The 20,926-nt window shown below is 41.4% G+C and overlaps 1 protein-coding gene across 1 annotated transcript in view; it reads right to left on the bottom strand.

Annotated features, from left to right (window-relative positions):
* grik2 (glutamate receptor, ionotropic, kainate 2) overlaps window positions 1-20,926 on the bottom strand; it is a 108,074-nt gene that overhangs the window by 36,383 nt on the left and 50,765 nt on the right. The window contains exons 7-9 of the mRNA XM_030781100.1: window positions 8,375-8,518; window positions 6,877-6,984; window positions 5,862-5,975 (exon numbers count right to left, since the gene is read on the bottom strand). Coding sequence (XP_030636960.1) covers window positions 5,862-5,975; window positions 6,877-6,984; window positions 8,375-8,518 — 366 coding nt within the window. The remainder of the gene's footprint in view (window positions 1-5,861; window positions 5,976-6,876; window positions 6,985-8,374; window positions 8,519-20,926) is intronic.

The raw sequence follows: 20,926 nt of genomic DNA, 5'->3' as shown, positions 1-20,926 counted from the left end.
TTTTTTTTGTTTTAGCTGTCTAGCGGCCAATCAGAATGGCCCATTCTCTATCAATCTGCCGGCTCACCAGTGAGTATACTGCGTTTTTGTACATAGAGCACAGTTTTGAGTTTGTCAGCCAATTAGTTTCTCATAACCCCTTATCCTCTGTCAGCTGTGAAAGACTGTAATTACCATAGACAGCCAAAGGGCCTATTAACCTATAAAACCTTTTATTACCCAAAAACAACACCTGAGTCCGCTGGCACGGTGTCATTAGTGTGCTTTACTGTGATGAGTTTCGTCTAATTGCTGTAGTATGTGCTTTTTAAAACACGAGAAATGTAACTGATATTCCATGTCGGCATGATAACATGTTTATGAAGCATGCTGTACGCTGTCAGAGAACTGGTCTGTGCATGACTATGGACTGACTGTCCAGATGTTTCAAAATCTTCAATTCATCGTGTAAATGTTTCTCACAGGGATATCACCTATGCATTAAACTACATCATGTATATGTGTGTAATATGAATTGATGAGACATTTGAATCCATTGCCTTTTGATTCAAAAAGGGAAGTCTACTCGTTCTGACATGTGGGCTCAACTGAATTCAATTAAATCCTTGCAATTAAATTGCTGACCTGATTTTTATCACAAGTAATTTCATTAAACCACTATCTATGTTGTACTGTTGTTTATATTTTTGACTCCTGTAAGTAGACTACTATTTTCTTTCACATGCAAGCTGTGACATGGACATGGTGTGGGCTGGTTCTACTTATAGAACTAGATAGAACTCAGAACTTAGGTTTTTCACACATTGCATTCTTTCAAAAAAAAAAAAAAAGTTATTTGAAACAGCAGTTATTTGACAGCGTAGAAAATCAGTTAATCTTAGACATGTTTTAGATCATTAAGCAAAGTGTGTGTTTTTGGTGAGACATACAAAAAAGTAAAAATCCAAGGGTTCAGTCTAAAAATCCACGTCAAAAAAGTAAACTTCCACTTTAACAAAAAACACATTTAAATCATTATACAAAAAAAAAAAGAAGGAAAAAAAAAGACTTGTGCTGGAAATAAAAACCCCCTGGCATTAGTCCAGGGCAAATCCATATATATATCTACATTTCATTTTTCCATACTTTTTGCTTTTTTGCCATAGTTTCTGTGAAATCTCTCTATTTGTGAAGTGTAATATCAGAAGCTCGCCCATACCATGAAAAGTGATAGTGGCAGCTTAGTTTATTAAAACTCTTTAATCCAAATTAATCTCATTTGAAAAAGACGTGTGTGAACAGATAATCTGACACAGGAGTAGTGTATTTGGTAAAAAGCCTACATGCGCTGGTAATCTGTCCTGCGTGTAATCTGACTGTAGAGTAAATATCTGACAGAAGTACAGGATGAATATATGAATGGAGCCTTACACGCCTCCAACAATCCTCTTCTGTGTTAGAGCCCCCACTGAGGGAGAGCTATTGCATCTTTAATTAAAAAGAGAGAGTGTGGGTAGAAAAAGAAAGACCTCCTAACTCAATGAAAAAAAAACATACAACCAAACAGAAAAATAAATCTAAAAAAACCAATAAGACATGCCGCAGAGATGCATTCCCTAAATGCAGTTTCATCCCTTTTTTTTTCTCTAATGAATTAAAAAATGGATTTTGCGTCTCTTTGAAAAGAAAAGATATTGGTTAATTTTGTGCCATATTTAAACATTTATTTTGGTTGTATTGATTCCCCTCCAACATCCCCAGCAGTTGTTTAAGTGCAACAAATAGTTGAGCGTCATTTGCTATTTATTATAGAATTTTGTTATAAAATGGAACCTTAATTTTACATGTTATTAAAAAAGTAATATGCCTGTTATTAAAAAAAAAAGAATATAAGTATTCTAAGAATATTGGCAGTTTAGTCTACATTCTGTAGGTTTCATGAATCGGAATATTCTGGAAAACTGCTGTGAATAAAAACTCATACTACTAAAACAACGATGAAATAAATCAGGTAAATGTGTTGGTGCTAAAGTGACTCAAACAATATCACTAGATTCTTGGACGGCTGGCATTATTATCATATCCTTAAAAGGTCTAAAAATGATGATGCTCTTCCTTTAACGGAGGAGGGGCCCTCACCTTTCTTTTCTTCTTGATCATTACTCCCTTTGAAAAGCGACGTGCCAAGATCTGGCCTGTTTGCATTCACTCGCGGGCCCATTAAAAACATTTTCCAGACAGCACAAGCACAACAGAGGATCCAGAAAGCAAACCTGAGCACATTAAATTTTCATGTTAAGTCTGACTTTCATCGTTGCGTTTTCTCCCCCTCTGGCTCTGCTCACTGTCTCTCTCCTCATTTGTGACACCTTTGATCCTCAGGCGCCTGACTCTGAGAGTGAGGATTTGTACCACTTAATTCATTCTGATCGGCAACTGATAGATTGTGCAACTGGAGTAAATAAAAGTCTCATATTGAATTCTGTTTTAATGAATTGTTTCTCCTGCCTGGAATGCTAAATGTTTATTGACGGGCGTTAAGCTCCTCCTACCACGGGCAGGGTGTGGAACTGCTCTCTGATGTGCTACGTTTGCCTTAGCAGCATCCTCAGTCAGTCAATCCAACTCTTATAACATTTTTTTTCACAAGTTAATTGCTGGAAGCCAACAGGATTTTGTGGCGGTAGTGCTGAGAATGCTTGATAAACACATAGGTATGTTTGGAAAAATGTCATGACGGTGTCTGAGAATAAACAAACAAACAAATTTGCCATTTGAAGCATATTGTAAGATGTTCAGAGTTTGCTAGTTACCACTGTGACAATTCCACATTGTCATAGCACACCATTCTCTTTTTCCCAGTCCTTACTGCATAGATTATCTGCAATGAACATTTTTATCACTCTGCGTGATAGCACTGACAGTAGACTAGGATCTCATGGACTTATCACTGGGCAGAGCTCTTTCCCAATACCAGTCACTGACTGATGTAACTGCATGGAAATTTGACATTGGAAAGTAAGGTGAACTCTTTCAGTCAGACTATTAATTGACGGAATGCTTGATGGATTTATACTAAATTGTGCTTATGGTGAATATCTCAAGGTTGAAATATTCTGTCTGTTACAAAAGGCCATGAACAAGGACAAAGAAACAATGAGACAAGCACTATGGGCATGAGTCAAAAGAAGCGCAGTAATTATGAACGAACACCCCCTCCCCCACCCCCGGCTCTCTCTTTCTCTCTCTTTTTTTTTCTTCTCAAAGCTCAGATGAGTCCGTCTGCTCAAGATGACTCACGTCTAATCCTGCAATTACAGCCAGGGACTGTCTTAACTACACAGATACACACACACACACACACACACACACACACAAGAACAAGCATATTCTAGATAAATAATAGCACCTTTCAGTTTTGTAGAAATTGTTATTTTTATGCCCCATTCCATAATAATGGGATCATAAATTGCTTTTGATTTCTTTACTTCTGAACCTTCCTATTTAGTGTTTGTGACTCACGCACAGTTCTGCGGATGCAAATTTACAGACAAATGACCATGATGCATCTCATACAGGATGTTTCTACTCAGCTATAGGAGGCAATATGTCAACATGTTATGATAATGTACATTTAACTGAATTATGTCATGTTTTTCATTTCTGTGTAGCCAGTGAGACATTCAAATGCAGTGAGTCAGTTTTTATGTTTGCATTGAAAATTCTCCCTGGTCAAAAGTAGGGGTGTGCCCGAAGCCGAATTCCCATATTCGGAAAACACAGAAATAGTAGCTTCAAAACTAATAAACAATGCTACTGAATAACAGAATTTTATTTATTTATTTGTTTGTTTTTACAAGTGACGTCATCATTGCAGCACAATATTGTTGACTGTTAAACTGGCTCGACTGTATTTTCTGAATCAAAGACGACAGCGCAAAGCCAAGGAACACAATAAGGGAGCAAGGGCAACTACTTGCGTGTGTGTGTGTGTGTGTGTGTGTGTGTGTGTGTGTGTGTGTGTGTGTGCGTGTTGTCCATGGCCAGCCTGCCAGGGTAACAGCAGGTTAGTTCAGCGCTGCTCTTGGGCTGATTATGTTGTAAACTAAAGTGGCACAAGCAAGCAGGGTGATACTTATTAAACATTCATCTAAAAATATTACAACTCAATGATGAGTCTATTTTGATAATGAAGTCAGTACTATCGAGATCTGAGGTCCTCCTGCAAGTACATGATGCTAAAGTACACTAACCGAAATTGCCCGCAGTGTGTGTGTGTGTGTGTGTGTGTGTGTGTGTGTGACTATATCTGTCTATGACTATCCCAGACAGGGTAGGATGCCAGCAGGGGCGGTCAGTCTCGCATCGCGTCTATCTCAGAAATCCAAACTTGCCAAGAGCAACAAAAACACAGAGACACCATATCCTACATAAATTATATCTGGCATGTTCTAAAATGTCTAATTCTGCTTTTAAAGCCTCGTTGGTCGGCTACATGATCGATTGGTATTATGCTACTCTTTCCCGCTGCTAAAGCACATCATCTACAGGCAGAGTTGAGATTTTTCTGTTTATTTCAGCAATTTTTTGAATATCTCGCTGAAAAATGTGTGTCCGTGAGTTAATGGTGATACTGTTGAGGTCAAATGTATATATTTTAAATGTTTGGGTTTTTTTCCACCTCTGCATTATTTACACACATTTCATTGTTTGCGTAGTTCAAGATTTATCCAGTTTTGCATATTTTGAAACACATTTTTTATCTGCTAGTTTAGAGACCCCAAATGTGAGGGATGTGGAGAATGTGAGAATGTGAGAATGTGTCTGTTTTTTTTTTTTGTTTCTTTTCTGATGATTCAGTGTCCCTAAGTAGGATGTGATGGTGTTGGGGTTCTGTGTAGATACTTAACGTTTTATGTTACTGTTCTCCAACAGGGCTACTATTGCTCAGTTTCAATATATGAGAAGCTTTTTAATCTTATTAATGGGATCATGATAAATGACAACTATAAGGCATTGGATTTGCATCTAAAAACAGACCTTCCTTACAGTTTTGAACCACTTCCAATACAGTACATATCTGAATACAAATACAAATACAAATAATATTATCATCCCAACAGATACAGATACGAATGGTGGCCCCAATGCAAAACCCTTGCAGAAAGGGAGCTACAACCTAAAGTTGGGGCAGACAGTGTGGGTTTGCATTGCTGAGTAATAAAATGAACCCCCCTGATTGGTAGTAATACACTGAGAGAGGAGTGGGACAGACTCAAACTACATAGTTTTATTGGACAATAGATAAGCCAGTTAGGCCAGAATGAAACTGTTCAAACCAATTGAAAGGGATTCTTGTAAATCAGAGAAGTATGACAGGTATTTAAAAGCCAGTGTTGTAGGTTCTTGTAGGTTGTGGCAGGCAGTAGGCTATCTCAGGAGTGTTTGAGCAATAATGGCATGAGAAGAGAGAAATTAAAATAATAAATTCTAGGGTAGCAAGCTGTCATTACCTTTGCACCCTCAAATGCACTAAAAGAGCCACAGCAGGGTCTGCCACTTCCACAACTCATAATTTGTGTACTTTCTTTCTTTCTTTCTTTCTTTCTTTCTTTCTTTCTTTTTTTTTTCAAACTTTTTTTGAAAAGAAATGCCCTCTCATTGCACTTTTCTCGAACAAGTTTGAAAACCTAGAAGCTGTTTAAAAACTGTATAATGGAGAGAATAGTATCATGCAGAAGTCTCTCGTAACCGAAGCTGTCTATTTAGTGAGACTGTAAAAGATTAAGGATGGCTGTTTCTCCAAAACAGAACTGGGCTTAAGAACACACAAACGTGTCACGTAATGGTACCAGGAAATATTCAAAAGAGGTATTAATTACCAGTATTGTGGAGACAACCAGGGACCTGTTAGACAGAGAGTCTGTGACGTTTGCTGTCTTTCCTTTTTGGTTTTCAGTCATGTTCAGACCACTGGCAGGATCCCATGTCCCAATCTGCAAAACACACATCATAATGCAATATAAAAAGTAATTTTCATACACTTTCATGTGTAATGTTCTCCAACATATTCTTAAAGAACTCCATTTCAGATTACTGGAAGTCAAGCTCTAAAGTTAATGTGTAGTTTCTGTGAAGTTAACAACTTCATGAAGTTCTAACTCTTGGAGTTAGAAGATTCATAGCCCTCAAGACATGGTCTGGCCGTTGTGTGACCTCTCTACTTTAAAGAGAAGAGCCAAGAAAGAGAGTACGGTCGGGGGTTGATATTTACTCTTGCCCTGACACAGGGGGAGGGAACAGGAAAAAGGTGTGAGGTGATTGACAGGTGGTAGAATGCACCTCTCTCAGTCCTGACTAAATTATCCCTGAGGGCACTCAACGTAGCTTGTGTATTTCACTGAAAGAGCACACAGGGGCCACACACTCTCACCCACCGAAAACAAAGTGCTTCACATGCCTTCACAAAACGCCGAGGCTGTAGTTTGTAATTGCAAATCAACTCTTTAATTCAGCCTTCATGAAGCTGGAGGGCTTCTGAAGGGTTATTTTATTAAAAGAGTAAATTATTCATGGAGGTGCAGACACACGCGTCAAAGAAATGAGAGGTCACACAGGCTGCTGAGAGAAAGGCTGTGTGTGTGTGTGTGTGTGTGTGTGTGTCTGTGCGCGCACGTATGCATGCGTGTGTGTGTGTGTGTGTTAGTGTACTTGTGTGTGCGTGTGACAGAGAGAGAGAGAGAGTATGAGAATATGAGGGTGTGTGTTTATGTAACTTCTTACATGAAGACACCCGCTTCTTATATGTTCTCATATGAAGAAACTCAAACTATATGAAATCCACAGACAGTGTATGTACAATACATACAATTTTAGACACAAAATTGCAGTCACTACCTTCTCCAGTCCTTCCTCCTTCAGACTAATCACATCCAGATCGAAATCTGTCCTCAGGCCGTTAGTTCTGTTGAAATTTATCCGCCCGGTCAGGCCATCCCAGTGGGCCTAGAGGTGCAAGAGAAATATTCATCATAACCAAGGAGCACAAGCCAAGGAAAATTCTTCCATTTCTGGCAAAAATGGAGGATATTCATTATTCATTACAAGATACACTTCACCTTCAAGTAGGTCACTAAAACAGAAACTCACTCTCACACTTCTACACAGAAAGACAGGCACTCCAGACAATTAGTGGAGCACACAAGCACAGGTAGATGTTAGAAGGATTTACTCCTTTGGGCTTCTGTGCTACTTCTGAAGCAAAAACTTTGTCAGCAAGAAGAGAGATAAAGGTGTAGTGTGAGACTTCCTGAACAAAACATCACCATCCGGAGATGAACAAGAGAACTTTCCAGAGTGTCATAAACACACTAGATGTGTTTGCAAACTTTATGTACTCGCTGTGTATTGCTTAACATAAGAGCAAAAAAAAAAAAAAAAAAAGCACAAATTTTACACATATATGTTTTCCCCTTGTCTCTTTACTTGTGAGTAAACACTGTCAACTTCAAATTTGATTTTGATGTGTTTTTTGGATTTTAGCTCAATCACTCTTCACATGGTTTTATTGAACACTCTTTTGGGTGTTTGGATATGACATTTGATGCACCGTTTTGAGTGTCAGGTCAGGTACAGTAAAGATTGTGTTACCATGCACACACTCATATCTCGCAGATCTTAGGCATTAGTCCAGCATTATGCCTCCAGCACATTCAAAGGGAGCTGACGCTGAGTGTGTGGGTGTCTGGTTAAACAGCAGCTCCTTTTAGGGCAAGGTCTCCCAGAGACCTCTGCACCGCTTGGTGGGCTTAGAGTCTTCAGCTTCGCTTGAAGTTTCAGCACAAAAGGATCCAAACGAGGTCAGGCGGGAAAAACCTCAGAGAGAGCACCCGGAGTGGAGAGATTGGAGATTATTTGCCAGGCAGTTCAAGACGAAGACGCGTTCTTTAATGTGTCAAAATCCCCGCACCCCAGTGCACCCTATCCCAGCCCGGCCTACAGTCTGAGTCTTAGCAGGCTACTTGTGATATCTCTGAGAGCAAACAGTGAGGGTTTTAGCAAGCCTATATATAGGCTGTAGAATCCTGCGCTTAAATGACAGGGAGGCTCAGATTAGTCGTCCTAGTTTTCCACGAATCTAGCACACTGAAGAATAATTACCACAGATTAAGATAAGTTACTCGCTTTCTGTGGGAGAGATATCTAATAGCAAGCGTCCCAGGTCAGAGAAGAGCACTCCTCAGGGAATGCACGCTTACAAAAAAGAAAACACATTTTCGTCCTCTTGCCCTGTCTCTCTCTGTCCGTCTCTTTCTCTATCTCTCTCTCTCTCTCTCTCTCTCTCTCTCTCTCTCTCCCTCTCTCTGTCTGTTATCCATTGCATGTGGTACAGTACCTCTTTGATGAGAGTCATGAAGCGGTTGCCGAAACGCCAGGGTTTGTGGCGGTTGCACTGGAGGGAGCTGACGGTGATCTGAGGGGACTGCTGCACAGCCACTGCCACCACATGCACTGCATCATACATCAGGGCAGCATCCGTCTGCAACCACCACAGAGAGAGAGAGAGAGAGAGAGAGAGGGAGAGAGAGAGAGAGGGAGAGAGAGAGAGAGAGAGAGAGGGAGAGAGAGAGAGGGAGAGAGAGAGAGAGAGGGAGAGAGAGAGGGAGAGAGAGGGAGGGAGAGAGAGAGGGAGAGAGAGGGAGAAAGAGAGAGGGAGAGAGAGAGAGGGAGAGAGAGAGAGAGGGAGAGAGAGAGAGAGAGAGAGAGAGGGAGAGGGAGAGAGAGAGAGAGAGAGAGAGAGGGAGAGAGAGAGAGAGAGAGAGAGAGAGGGAGAGAGAGGGAGGGAGAGAGAGAGGGAGAGGGAGAGGGAGAGGGAGAGGGAGGGAGAGAGGGAGAGAATCGTTATGACATTACATCCTCGTACCTCCTTATCTCAAAGCTGAATACCTGTTGAACTTCAAAGCTGAATCAAAAAATTAAATTTTTCGCCACATTCTGTAATTTACTTTTTTCATTAGTACTAATATCAACCCACTGGAACAAAGAACATTGATGTAAACCAGTATGACTTTCTTGCAAAAACAAAACAATAACATTAAGAAAGCCAAAAGGAAGAACTTCCATATCAGTTAACCACCAGACACCCTTGTTCCATGAAGGAAACCTTGAATTCTGTTGGACAAAAAAAAAAAAAAATCTAATTAGTGTTTTTCTCGGATGATTGAAAAGCAATCACAACAGCACTCGACATTTGTTGTATGGAAATGGTGCCTAGGGGTACATTAGAAATTGCTGTCCTGTTGAATAAATCATGGCAAAACCTGTCATTTTCAGGCTTTTGTCTCTGATTGTCTGCCACAAGCTTGTGGCTAAAGATGGCTGTGGTATAATAACACAGTGCTGAGGATTTTAGCATCTGTCAGAATGCCTGTCTGTATGTGTGTGTGTGTGTGTGTGTGTGTGTGTGTGTGTGTGCTGAAATCAGGCAGAAATAAATCCAAATGGCTGCAGATTACAGGTAACCCCAAAGAACAGAGGATGAGTCTCTATGCTAAGACCAATCATTGAAACTAGCTGCCTTCGCCTACCAAACACACCCACAGAAAAGCCAGTCCATTAGTATTTCAATGAGTACCTGTGGATGTTGTTACACACCTATCCTTCATCTATATCCTTGCCTATTCTTTTTTTAAGCACATAGCTAACTGTAGGTATTCTTTGTTTAAACAGATACAAGGCTAATCTTCATCTAGATGCATCCCTATTTCAACATATTTATACCTGTTTTTAACTGAAGAAAAAAAAATAGATGTTCTCTATAACTATTCTAACACATATATAGCTATGTTTTGTCTCAGTAAATCCGTAATTCTAAATTTACATTCACATTTTACATTTATTAATTTAGCGGATGCTTTTACCGAAACCGACATCCAAGTGAGGCTAAATACAAACCGAGCATGTAGCCATTAGAGGAGCTAGCTCTGTCTTTTGTCTTTGCCATAGAAACAAAGACAAACATGCTATGTCACCAGCACAGACTTCTCTGGATCATTCAAATGAGTTACTTGTCCTAATAAAACCTATCCGCGCTCCTCTGCAGCTTTCCACAGGCGACGGAGCTGCTGAGCTGCCGCGGGTGTGAGAGGGCAAGTCTGTGCTCTTTATGCAAAGCTGACTGGTGTCGTCCTGGGCACGGTTCCCCTGACGACTGGGGGTGGGAAAAAAGGGCTGTCATCTTAATAATGTCTGTGGGAGTGGGTGTTGATGAAAGGGAGAAAGGGTGTGAAAGTGCTGTAAGGGAGAGCCCACTCCTCACCGGGCTTCTGCGGTAAAGAGGAGGGACGGTGCTCCCGTAGCCGGCTGATCAAAATTGCTGGGGAGGAGGGTGGAGGAGTGGTGGTGGTGGTGGTACGGGCAGGGGTGGGGGGGGGCTTCTGTTCACACAGCCACAGAGCTGTCAATCACTCTCCCACCCAGTTCTATACTGACACCGAGAGCAGCTTAATAATCGCTTGTCCGTGGCACACGGCCTGTCAATCAATCAGAGCGGCAAAGCAGAGCGAAGTGGCAGCCAATGGTCAGAAGGGGATTCAAGGCTAAGTCTGAAACGGAGGGAGAGATGCCGTTGGAAGAGGACGTGCCACGACTCCTGTCCACGGTCCCCCTCATCATTGCCATACCTACAGGCGTCATAGCCGAAGGGTCTCAGAGGGAAGAGAGCAGCCATGCCGTCGAATGGGACAACGTTTCTCGACGGCAAGAGTGATGATCTGTAGGGAATGCACGTCACACTTAGTCACGCAGTCCAAAAGACAGCCACCAAACGGCGAGGAGTCGATGAAGACCGCTCTCGCGCTGTGAATAGTAAATAAGTAATAACACCAGAGAAGCAGGAGACAAGATCTCCCTCTGAATACGCACCGAACACAGCATATCTCTCCCCTTTACCAGTGCTGAACGTGTGTGTGTGTGTGTGAAAAAGAGAGAGCGAGAACCGCTCTCCTGGGTAGTGTAGAAGAGTGAAATCAAAGCCCTATGGCGTGTACGTGTTGCTCTTGGGAGGAGGAAAGCTTTGTTATGTTCAGGATTTCATCGAAGCTTTCTGATTCTCTAAGCAAACTGACACAACCATCCTTCTTCAGCCAGACAGACCAAGGTCCAGCCCCTAGATTTCTCTACTCTGAAATGGACACAGAAATGGGGGCTGCATTAATCTGTACAGGACAGTGTCCAACAATACAAGCAAGAGAGACAGAGACACACAGACAGAGAGAGTGAGAAAGAGAGAGAGAGAGAGAGAGAGAGAGAGAGAGAGAGAGAGAGAGAGGGAGAGGGGGGCAAAGACAGAACAGAAAGACAACTGTGATTTTTGGCTGCACAAACTGAAGTACAGAACTCGTTTCCCTTGCGCGAGACTCCAAAGAGCCCAACAGGCAGAGACTCGCAAATGATTTAGCAACACCGCCACTTCACTCTATAAACATCTCATTAAAATCAATTATGTCACTCCTGAATGAAATTAAAACTAAACACTTTAAAAGCCGCTTTTCCCTTGTGTCAGCTAGCATGAGCGTTACCCCTCGACGCTTTCTTTCTTTTTTTTTTTTTCTTTTTTTTTTTGCGCCTAATTCTCACCTTCTCCGCCAGTCTGCATAGAGAGATTTCATAAATCTCCCCAGTGCAGATTGATTTCAACACTTTTAAGAATTGTTAAAATGCTGAGGCCTGACGTGGAGGCTCCAGAGGTCTCCTCGCTGAGCCCCCTGTCAGCAGGAGCGTGAAAGTAAGAGAGACGGGGGAGTGCAAACTGGATCCCTGCAGTCAGTTATCCCTAAAACCACAGAGCAAGCGGAACACTTCACGACGCGTTAAAGCAGCTCTTTAAATGCACATTTACAAAACCTGGGCTTTCAGTGGGTTGCATTTTTTTTTTCAGAATATACATAAGAATTTATTTTAGTCAGGTGGGTTGCGCTTATTGAATGATGCGCCCGGGTACGCATTGCCCAGAGGTTTGTCGCATTTGTTTCGAGGGGACGTTTCTTGTTTGTGACAGGAGGCTATATGTGGTCTATGGTACACTCGGGGTTTTTTTTTTTTTCTTTTGAGAGGGGTAGGCAAACTTATTCCATTGCACACTAGGGTATATTTTTTTGTGAAGAGAGAGGGTCAAAATTGTTCCATGGTGCACTTGGGTATATTTTTGTGAGAAGGGGAAGGGGGGATGGGGGGGTGGCAGTGATTGCGCTTGGTCACAGTGCTTTGGCTCCTTTGATTGAAACATAAACACCCTAAGAAAGCTGCTCCACTGGAGAGCGACGAGGGGGAACGCGTTGTTCTGCTACAGGCCCAGTAAAAATAACCATCATTCCCCACTACAGAAAATAAAAAGCACCAAAAACAGTCTTTTCCTCAGGAACAAAAAAAAAAAAAATCATAACCTCTGATCTAAATTCCGACTTCATAACGCTGCGCCAACCTTAAAGTCATTCATTTGCCCTCTTTCATTTGTCCACCGTTATGTTTGTTGATTGGTGCCCTTCACATGACCTTGTCATCATTTGCCAATAAATCCCCAATGAAAGATAAACCACATTACTTTTGCATTTCTGACACTTCAGAGGTTTAATCTTTGTCCAATTATACGCAAGCTACTACACACGGTACATGGATCTTTGGGGCAATGCTTTCATCATAAGAAATGAAAGAGATAAATATCAGAGCAGATGAAATGATATGCATGCAAATAACCCTGCAGCTTATGTTAAGACATTTTGTTCAAAACTAAGGCTTACAGGAGAGGGAACGAAGAAATGGGGGAGAAGGGAGAAAAAAAAAAAAAAAGAAAGTGTTTATCCACCAAATGGTGGTCTAAGTTAATATTCAAGGCTGCTCTGCTCTATTCTGTGCATAATAAGCTAGTTGAAGAGGAGAGCAGGGCGTCTGGGCCACGCTGTGCGATCTCTTACGGGGGGTGATTGGGAAAGACTCTAGTCGACAGGACTACGGCAGCATGCGTGAGTGGATATGTATGTGTTTGTGTGTGTGTGTGTGTGGTGAAAATCAGGCAGTTCCATATTCACCGACAGCCAATCTCCTCTGCTTTAATCACATCTGATGCCTCACCTATTCAGTGCTATTGACCAGTACAGCCTGGAGTGACTGGTTGATCAATAGTGTCCAGTCTTACACAAACACAGCAATGGTTACTCCCCTTGGGAGCTTCCCTCTGGCTGGTAACATTAATTCTACTGTCACCCATAGCCATACCACAGGGCTGACTGCACACATGGCATGGTGTGGGTGTTTGTTATAAACAACGCCTAGACTGTTATGAGGTGTGTGTGTGTGTGTGTGTGTGTGTGTGTATGTGTGTGTGTGTGTGAATTACACTCGAACAGACAAAACACAATAGAAAAGAAGTCCCTGGCTGCCTGCATCGAATGCTCTGCTGTTGTAGTCAGAGACACAGAGACAGGCAGAGAGAGAGAGAGAGAGAGAGAGTGAGACACCCACAGAGAGAGTGAGACACCCACAGAGACAACCGAACGCGTTCGGCAGTGCCCAGAGGTGACCGTCACGTTAGCCTCTCTTTAATCAGAGCACAGTAAAGGACTGAAGCAGAATGTGACATGTATAAATAGCAGCTGAAGAAAGGGACTGTCAGTGGAGCGCATGAGAGCCATTACAAGCTCTGCCTCCCATAAGTCTTTTAATCTAATGCACGGCTATACACACACAGTTCATGGCTATAGAGGCAATACAGATACAGCCTTTGATGACTACTAATAGCGGTAAATGGACTACACACATGACTGACACAGACAAGGTGAGAGTGATGTGATAGCATGTTAGATAGTTTGATGTTCGTGGTGTTTGGTTTGTGAGCTGATGTGTTTGGTTGATTAAACAATTAATGTGAAAGGTTGTATCCTAATTTCTCATATTTGTAGTATCCAGAAAGGGTTTGGGGTTTTTTTTTTTTTTTGGCTTTTTCCTGTTCATTTTGATTTATTTTACTTTTTTTGTTTCATTTTTAGAGACAATACATTCTGATCTATGTCCCTGCAACGGGTCAGATAAAATTAGAAAAGCAAAATGAGAAGCAGAAAGAGGGAGAAAGAGAGAGAGAGAGAGAGAGACAGAAGAGGCATGAAAGAAAGAGAGCAAGAAAAAGAGAGAGCGTGAGCAGTGATATTGTAAGGATAAAACAAGAGAGAATGTGTCATTTATCCTCTCAATTAAGTTCATTAGTGTGTTTGGTTGAGGCGGATTGAGACAGCAGGCGGGTGGAGGATGATGCATGTTGGCAGGGTTATCTGTTATTTCAGGCTGGTCGTTTGCGTGTCTGTGTGTATGTGAGTGTTGTAATGTGATGTGATGTCTAAACCCTGGGGCCCCTGTTTCTCCAGCCTAGCTGATTAGAATCTGTTCACACTGGTAAGGCCAGGGCCCAGGGTCTGCGATTCCTCACCTCTCCTCTCTCTTTCCAACATAAATGACCCTGACACTGGCCTCCTGCGGCACCTCCTGCTCTCACAATCCCCCTAATAATGCATGATATCTATCAGCAGAGCCAAACAAACAAAAACACAACCACACATCCAAAAAGTAACAACAGCTGCATCCATAGTCCTGGATGGAAAACAGAGCAGTGTTATTGTGATACATGCTATGGTATAATATATGGAAAGGTGTGCGTGTACTATCCTGTGAAATGAATTGTTAGGCGTAAAGGACGAGAGCAGAATTTTTTTCCCTCCCTGTACGGTGTCTAAGTCACACCTCGCTAACAGTCTGTGAGATCCCGAACCACATCCTATTCCCTCCATCCCAAAGTCTCATTTACATCCTTATCCACTCCAGTTGGCTTCAATTCCTCCAAGCTCTGACACCCAAGGCCTAAGTAATAGAGAGGCTGTTATTGATAAATAAGTAAACTTTAATAAACACTCTTTATTGGACTAAATGAATCATAAAATTGCCTTGGCTAGGAGCTCTATAGCTGGTGTGTGTGTGTGTGTGTGTGTGTGTGTGTGTGTGTGTGTGTGTGTGTGTGTGTGTGTGTGTGTGTGTGTGTTGAGAAACAAATTTGTTACGGTAGTGTGAATGCCCAAAAGGACTGAAGGTGACAGAGAGTACGCAGAGCTCACTGAACAAGTCAGACTGAACTGTCAATCAACCATCCACATATGGATAATGAAGCCCCATTAAATACTGGCAGTTGTTACTGGTGAAGACGTTATAACACAACACTGATATCTAAATACAGGTCAGCGGATGGATTTTCTTAAAAAAAAAAAAAAAAAAAAAGTAACCACTTCATTTGGAGTTCCATTTAAATATAGCGAGAATTCGACGCACCAAAAAATATCACCGGCTGATGATGAAGTGCCAAAATACCCGCAGACAAGCTAGTGGCTTCTGTGAATCGAACAAAAGAGGACTACCTTGAGGCAGTTGTTTGTTTCTGTGATTCTGCCTCAGGCTATTTTCAAGATGGGGCTTTATGTTCCTCTCTCTCTCTCACACAAAAAATATATATTTATATGTATAAATGCATTCCATGGAATCTCTCCCTTGACTGCTCCTGCCTTCACCATCTCCAAGGCCTCCTATGTCTCTTAAATTATAAATGTCTGTGTTCAATTCAAAGACATTTTGAGTTTTTGAGATGGAACACAACATGAAGGGTCTTACAAGCGCAAGGAAAAATATAGAAAGAATGGCCAAACCACGCCATTAGGATTTTAAAATGCTGTAGTGAGAATGTGGTTCAATAGGAAATTAAATTGACTGTGTAAAACGTATCATTATTACTGCTAGCTTTCCTTTGTAATGACAATATGCTGCCTCTTCACCTCATCTCTATGCCTGTCTGTGGAACGAGGCAGCCAAATGACCCCTGAAGATGACTATTGGGGATGAGTGATACTGGGAGCTCTCTACTGGGCGATGAGCTTCAGAGCAGAATGCTAGTGCGTGACTTCAGTAAAGAGTGGAGAGATAGAGGAGACTGACAGAGTAAGAAAGGGCAGACAGACAGACAGTCAGATAGACAGACAGACAGACAGACAGATAGATAGACAGATAGATGGGTGGGTGTGTGGGTGGACGGATGGACGGACAGACGGACTGAAGTAGGCATAAGTAATCTGAAATAATATGACCTACACCAATTTCCAACCAAATATGAAGCCATAAACATTAGGACCTGAAGGATTTTATTTATGACCTCGGCATAGTTAATCAGCATACAGGGATGCTTCAAATAATAACAGACGATTGAGTGGGCAGATAATAAAGATAGACGTTAAAGGTGTAAAATGATAATCCTTTGAAAACATCTTGCGTAGTTAGATGTATTTAAAAACACACACACGCACCAATACACGTGGCCTTTCCAGCCAGAGCCCTTTGGCCTATTAAGCCTCATGGGTAATGAGAACATGGCTGGTGCAACACTCTAGCACACATTCGCATTTTTGTGTTGATCCTCCTTATACACTCTCCAACACGCTCGTTTACCCTAGTGGACCTTAACACATGTTCAGAGACCATTCCCTCGCGCACTGCAGTGCAAGGTCGACTATCTCCTCCTACGGGGGGATTGTTAATAGCCTAATTCCGGAAAGCGATCATCAACCCAGCATTCACTGGTTATCTTACGCAAACTAATCAAATCCTCTTCTGAATATACAAAGAGTATTTGAGAAATTTTAACATGTAAAAGATATAACTTAAAATGCAATACTCAAATGACTCTTAAACAGCAATACACTTAGAACAATCTAGATCAAAATGTTGTTTTTTTTTTTAAAAAAAGGCCTATCTTTCAATGAAAAAGAGTCTCCTGCTGGCAAAAGAACAGAAAAGACTGGTGTGTGCATAGCCAGGGCATGATTACAGAATTACAGAATGGTGATGTAGTTGCTTTGTACAGAGCTGCATACAGGCATTTTAAAGCAGCAGCACATTTCAAGTCATTTCTCTTTATCTTTCCTGACAACGTATCTTTACCTGGGGGAGACCACTTATGCTTTCAATTCATTTACGGCTCATAATAGCTTTCACATAATTATTCTCCAATTCAATGGAATCCCTCTCTCTTTCTCTCTCTCTCTCGTTCTCTCGTTCTCTCTCTCTCTCTCTCTCTCTCTCTCCCTTCCAGCAGATTATAGGGCTCTTTTTACAGAATGAGATAGTATATTACTTTTAATCCATTCCCCTGTATATATTTTCATTCTCTAGTCCTCAGGCGTTTTGTAGCCAGTTAAGAACAAGCCCCGGACTAATTGGAAACAATGATGCAAGTTTCAATTCACAAATTGAAAAGGCTAATCCAGTGGCCAAGATTTCCTTAGGGTAGAGGGTTGATGATATTGCTGGGGAAAGTCTCATGACAAAATGCCAGTTGTTGCTGTCTGCATACCAGGCATACACTTCAATGAGCACACAGTATAAAATACTCTGTATTTCACCAGGTGTGTGAGTAATTGTGATACTGGGTTTATCATATTCTCCCTTTGTGTACGTGTGTATGTGTGTGTGCACTCTGAGATATGTGATTTATTATTAGTGTGTATCCTTTTAAAAAAGAAAGAAAGAAAGAAAGAAAGAACGACAGGAAAGAAAAGAAAAGAAAGGCCTGTCAGTGATGCACATACAATTACAGTGGTGTTTACATGGTTACAGGTATGCCAACAACATATATTCTATTGAAATTTCTATCGATAGCTTTTCTTCATGTTCATCATAACTTAATGAATTTCTTTGTGTGTTTGTTTCTATATTTACAACGCCTTGAAAGAAACAAAGGAAAGATGTCGTTACTGTATAAGAAAATTAAAAACATAGGTAAAGCGGATCCAAAACCACGTGATACTGGAAACTGTGATGACTCCTGACTCCTGACTATAAAGTGTGCAGCGCTGTCTTTGAGGGAATGAAACACTGACATTCGGGCTGTAACTGTGGAGGAGGTAAAAGTATGTGACTGCCTAAAATCCCTGTCTCCCAGTCTCTCTTTTTTTTCCCCCCCTGTCAGTGCTGTCTTTCTCATCAAAAGACAAATTTGACATGTTAAAAGTAGTTAAACCTTTGAAAAATGGATTGAATTTTTTTTTAATGTGAATAAACATTGCTATTTCATTGCTTCACAACCCACTTGGGACATTTTGGGTGAACAGGTAATTTCCTCATGACGTTCATTACATTTTATATTCATTGACTTGAGTAGAAAACAAGAGCACAAAAGTAGAAAGCAAATGTTCTTTAATCAAAGTTAGCAGGCTGACGTCTGTGTTTTTATGAGTTTACTTTCTAAGTAATCCAACCAAACCAAATCAAATCATTTTAATTGCTTATTTAGTCAAAACATAGGGTATCTATTTACTGATCTGTGCAAGAGACAACCATGAAATTGTCTTAACATCAATATTCAACAAAGATTTGGCTAATGGGCTCCAAGTTGGCAAACCCATGAAGTTAGGCTACAGCTCCTCTGTGTCATAACATAACATAATGAAGTGGAAAAAGAGAGAAAGAAAGAAACAATTAGCTAAGAGGTCCCTGAGATCATAACTAATAATTAGAGAGAAATGGAGTGACAGGTTGAACTGGCAGGGATAATTTCACATTTCCTCTCTTCCTGAGGGAAATCTGGGCTCTAATAGAGTTTGCCAAGGCTTTGTTTGGCAAACAGTCCTGAGCCAGGCCAAGGCTACCACTGTGCTTCATTATGCTAACTCAGTAATCCCCCATTATCACTTCCCCTCTCTCTCTCTCTCTCTCTCTCTCTCTCTCTCTCTTTCTCTCCCTCTGTTTCTCTCTTTCTTTCTCTCTCATTGTCACTCAGCTCCACCCTTTCCGATTTTGTAATCTGTGGGAACTATATCGTCAAGTTTGTTTTACAATTACAATTGTATTTACAATTGTTTTGTTTTGTTTTGTTTTGTTTAACCAGAGAGAATAATAATATTTCGTCCGGGTTGGCAATAATGACCCTACACAAATAAAATACAATACTGACTAGGCTGTAGGCAGCAATTCTCTTTCTTTTCTACTATTATAAGCATGGTTTTCAAAGAAAAGAAATGGTCCCAACAATTTTCTAGCAAACATCTGTTGGTACAATGTTCCCTTTTGAACCCATTCGCCTTATTACTTGAATGACATTGAGAAAGTGGTAGATGCTAGATTGCCTTTGGTTTTCAGGCAAGGGAGCCTTGCCATCACAACACAGCATGTCTTTTATCCGTGGCTCCATTGTGAGGAAATGGAAGCAGTGGGCCATGTGGGTGGGTGGGAGCGGGGGATGGGGAGGGACGGGGTATTATGAGGCGGGTGAAAACTACTGCCACCATCCCAGCTTCAGCCAGTACTCAGAATAACCCAGAACTCAATGGAGTGTTAAATGGGAAATCATCTGTTTTCTGCCACTGCTTTAATGTCATTGCTTTTCTCTCTCTCTCTCTCTCTCTCTCTCTCTCTCTCTCTCTCTCTCTCTCTCGGCCTGTGAGTGTTGTCATGAGGCTGTGGGTTATCTAATCTACCGTGAGCATTTCTCTGCCATGTGTTTACAATAGGCCATCGCATTTGTAATGTGCGTCTGTGCTCCGTACCACAACACTGAAGACAAGCACCTTTTCCCAGCAGGATTCCTCCATTAGAGCTTTCACAGGAACACACTTCCCTTACCCACAATCCAAATCATCCCTCCACCTTACTCCCACACACAAGTTTCTCCAGATTAAGTCAACAGCTATTCAACTAACTCCGCTAATGACTCCATTTGAGAGCTCACACCAAGTAATGACTTGGAAGCTGAGAAGTTGATGAAAACATTTATTAAACAACTTTTAGGATAGTTACTGCAAATTGAATAAGCAGCAAATGTCGGTTGGGCTGGTGACATGGTTGTAATGTTTTGAATGAGTTTGTGAATTAGCTCGGACTGGCAGGATACTAACTCTCTCGGGAGAGGAAATCCATCCCTAGTGGCTGAGATTTGCTGTAGTGAGTGCAAACTGGATGAAAATGATTACGGTACTAAATGCACCGTACCATTTAGTTTTATGCGCTGAGTACATATAATGCTTCTTTGTGTGTGTGTCTGTGTGTGTGAGTGTGTGTGTATGTGTGTGTGTTGTCTTGCGCAGTACATTGAAAATCACATATTTACAGTTTTACAGCAAAAAGCAGTGCTATGTGTATCAGAGATTATTAGACTGTGAATTCCACTGATCAGTTTTACGACTGATTATTACAAAATTTGTCTGTTAAAAAAGAAATCAATTGAAATTGTAGATTACAGTGTTTTCTCTGAGGCAGAGATATTGTGTCTGTCTCACCACCAGCACTATCATCCTGCTGTCCAAAGTCTCCGGCAACATTTCAAATACCACCGAGTCTACCAGATCGCCAGCAACTGTTGTCAGGTTGTTACCATGAGAGATAGCCTCCAGCTTTGAAAAACCTTTTCATATCAACCCACTGTCAGCCTGGTAAAGATCATCAACACAAGGCACAGAGCAGAGAGCAAAAAGCTGAGCTCATTCTAGACATAAAGGGCACAGGAGATTACATTAATTACATTATCACCCCGCATTCACTACCAACATCAACACCTACCATGCAAGCACGCAGATACACACAGACACACACACACACACACTCTCTCTCTCTCTCTCTCTCTCTCTCTCACACACACACTTTCTCTCTCTCTCTCTCTCTCTCTCTCTCTCTCACACACACACACACACTTTGTCTTTCATTCCAGAAGGACACTTGTATTTACATAATCATCATTGGACAAAATTGGAAATGCTTCTAAATGGTTAATCTATTTAATTGAATTCCTCTGGTGCTGAGAATGTACAGAGGACAATGACCAGATGGAACTCTGAGACCATGTAAAGGAAACTTCTATGGCTGTGTCATCTCT

Source organism: Chanos chanos, chromosome 8 (genome assembly GCF_902362185.1).
Source record: "Chanos chanos chromosome 8, fChaCha1.1, whole genome shotgun sequence".
Lineage (NCBI taxonomy): Eukaryota > Metazoa > Chordata > Actinopteri > Gonorynchiformes > Chanidae > Chanos > Chanos chanos.
This window is presented reverse-complemented; position numbering and strand designations above follow the sequence as displayed.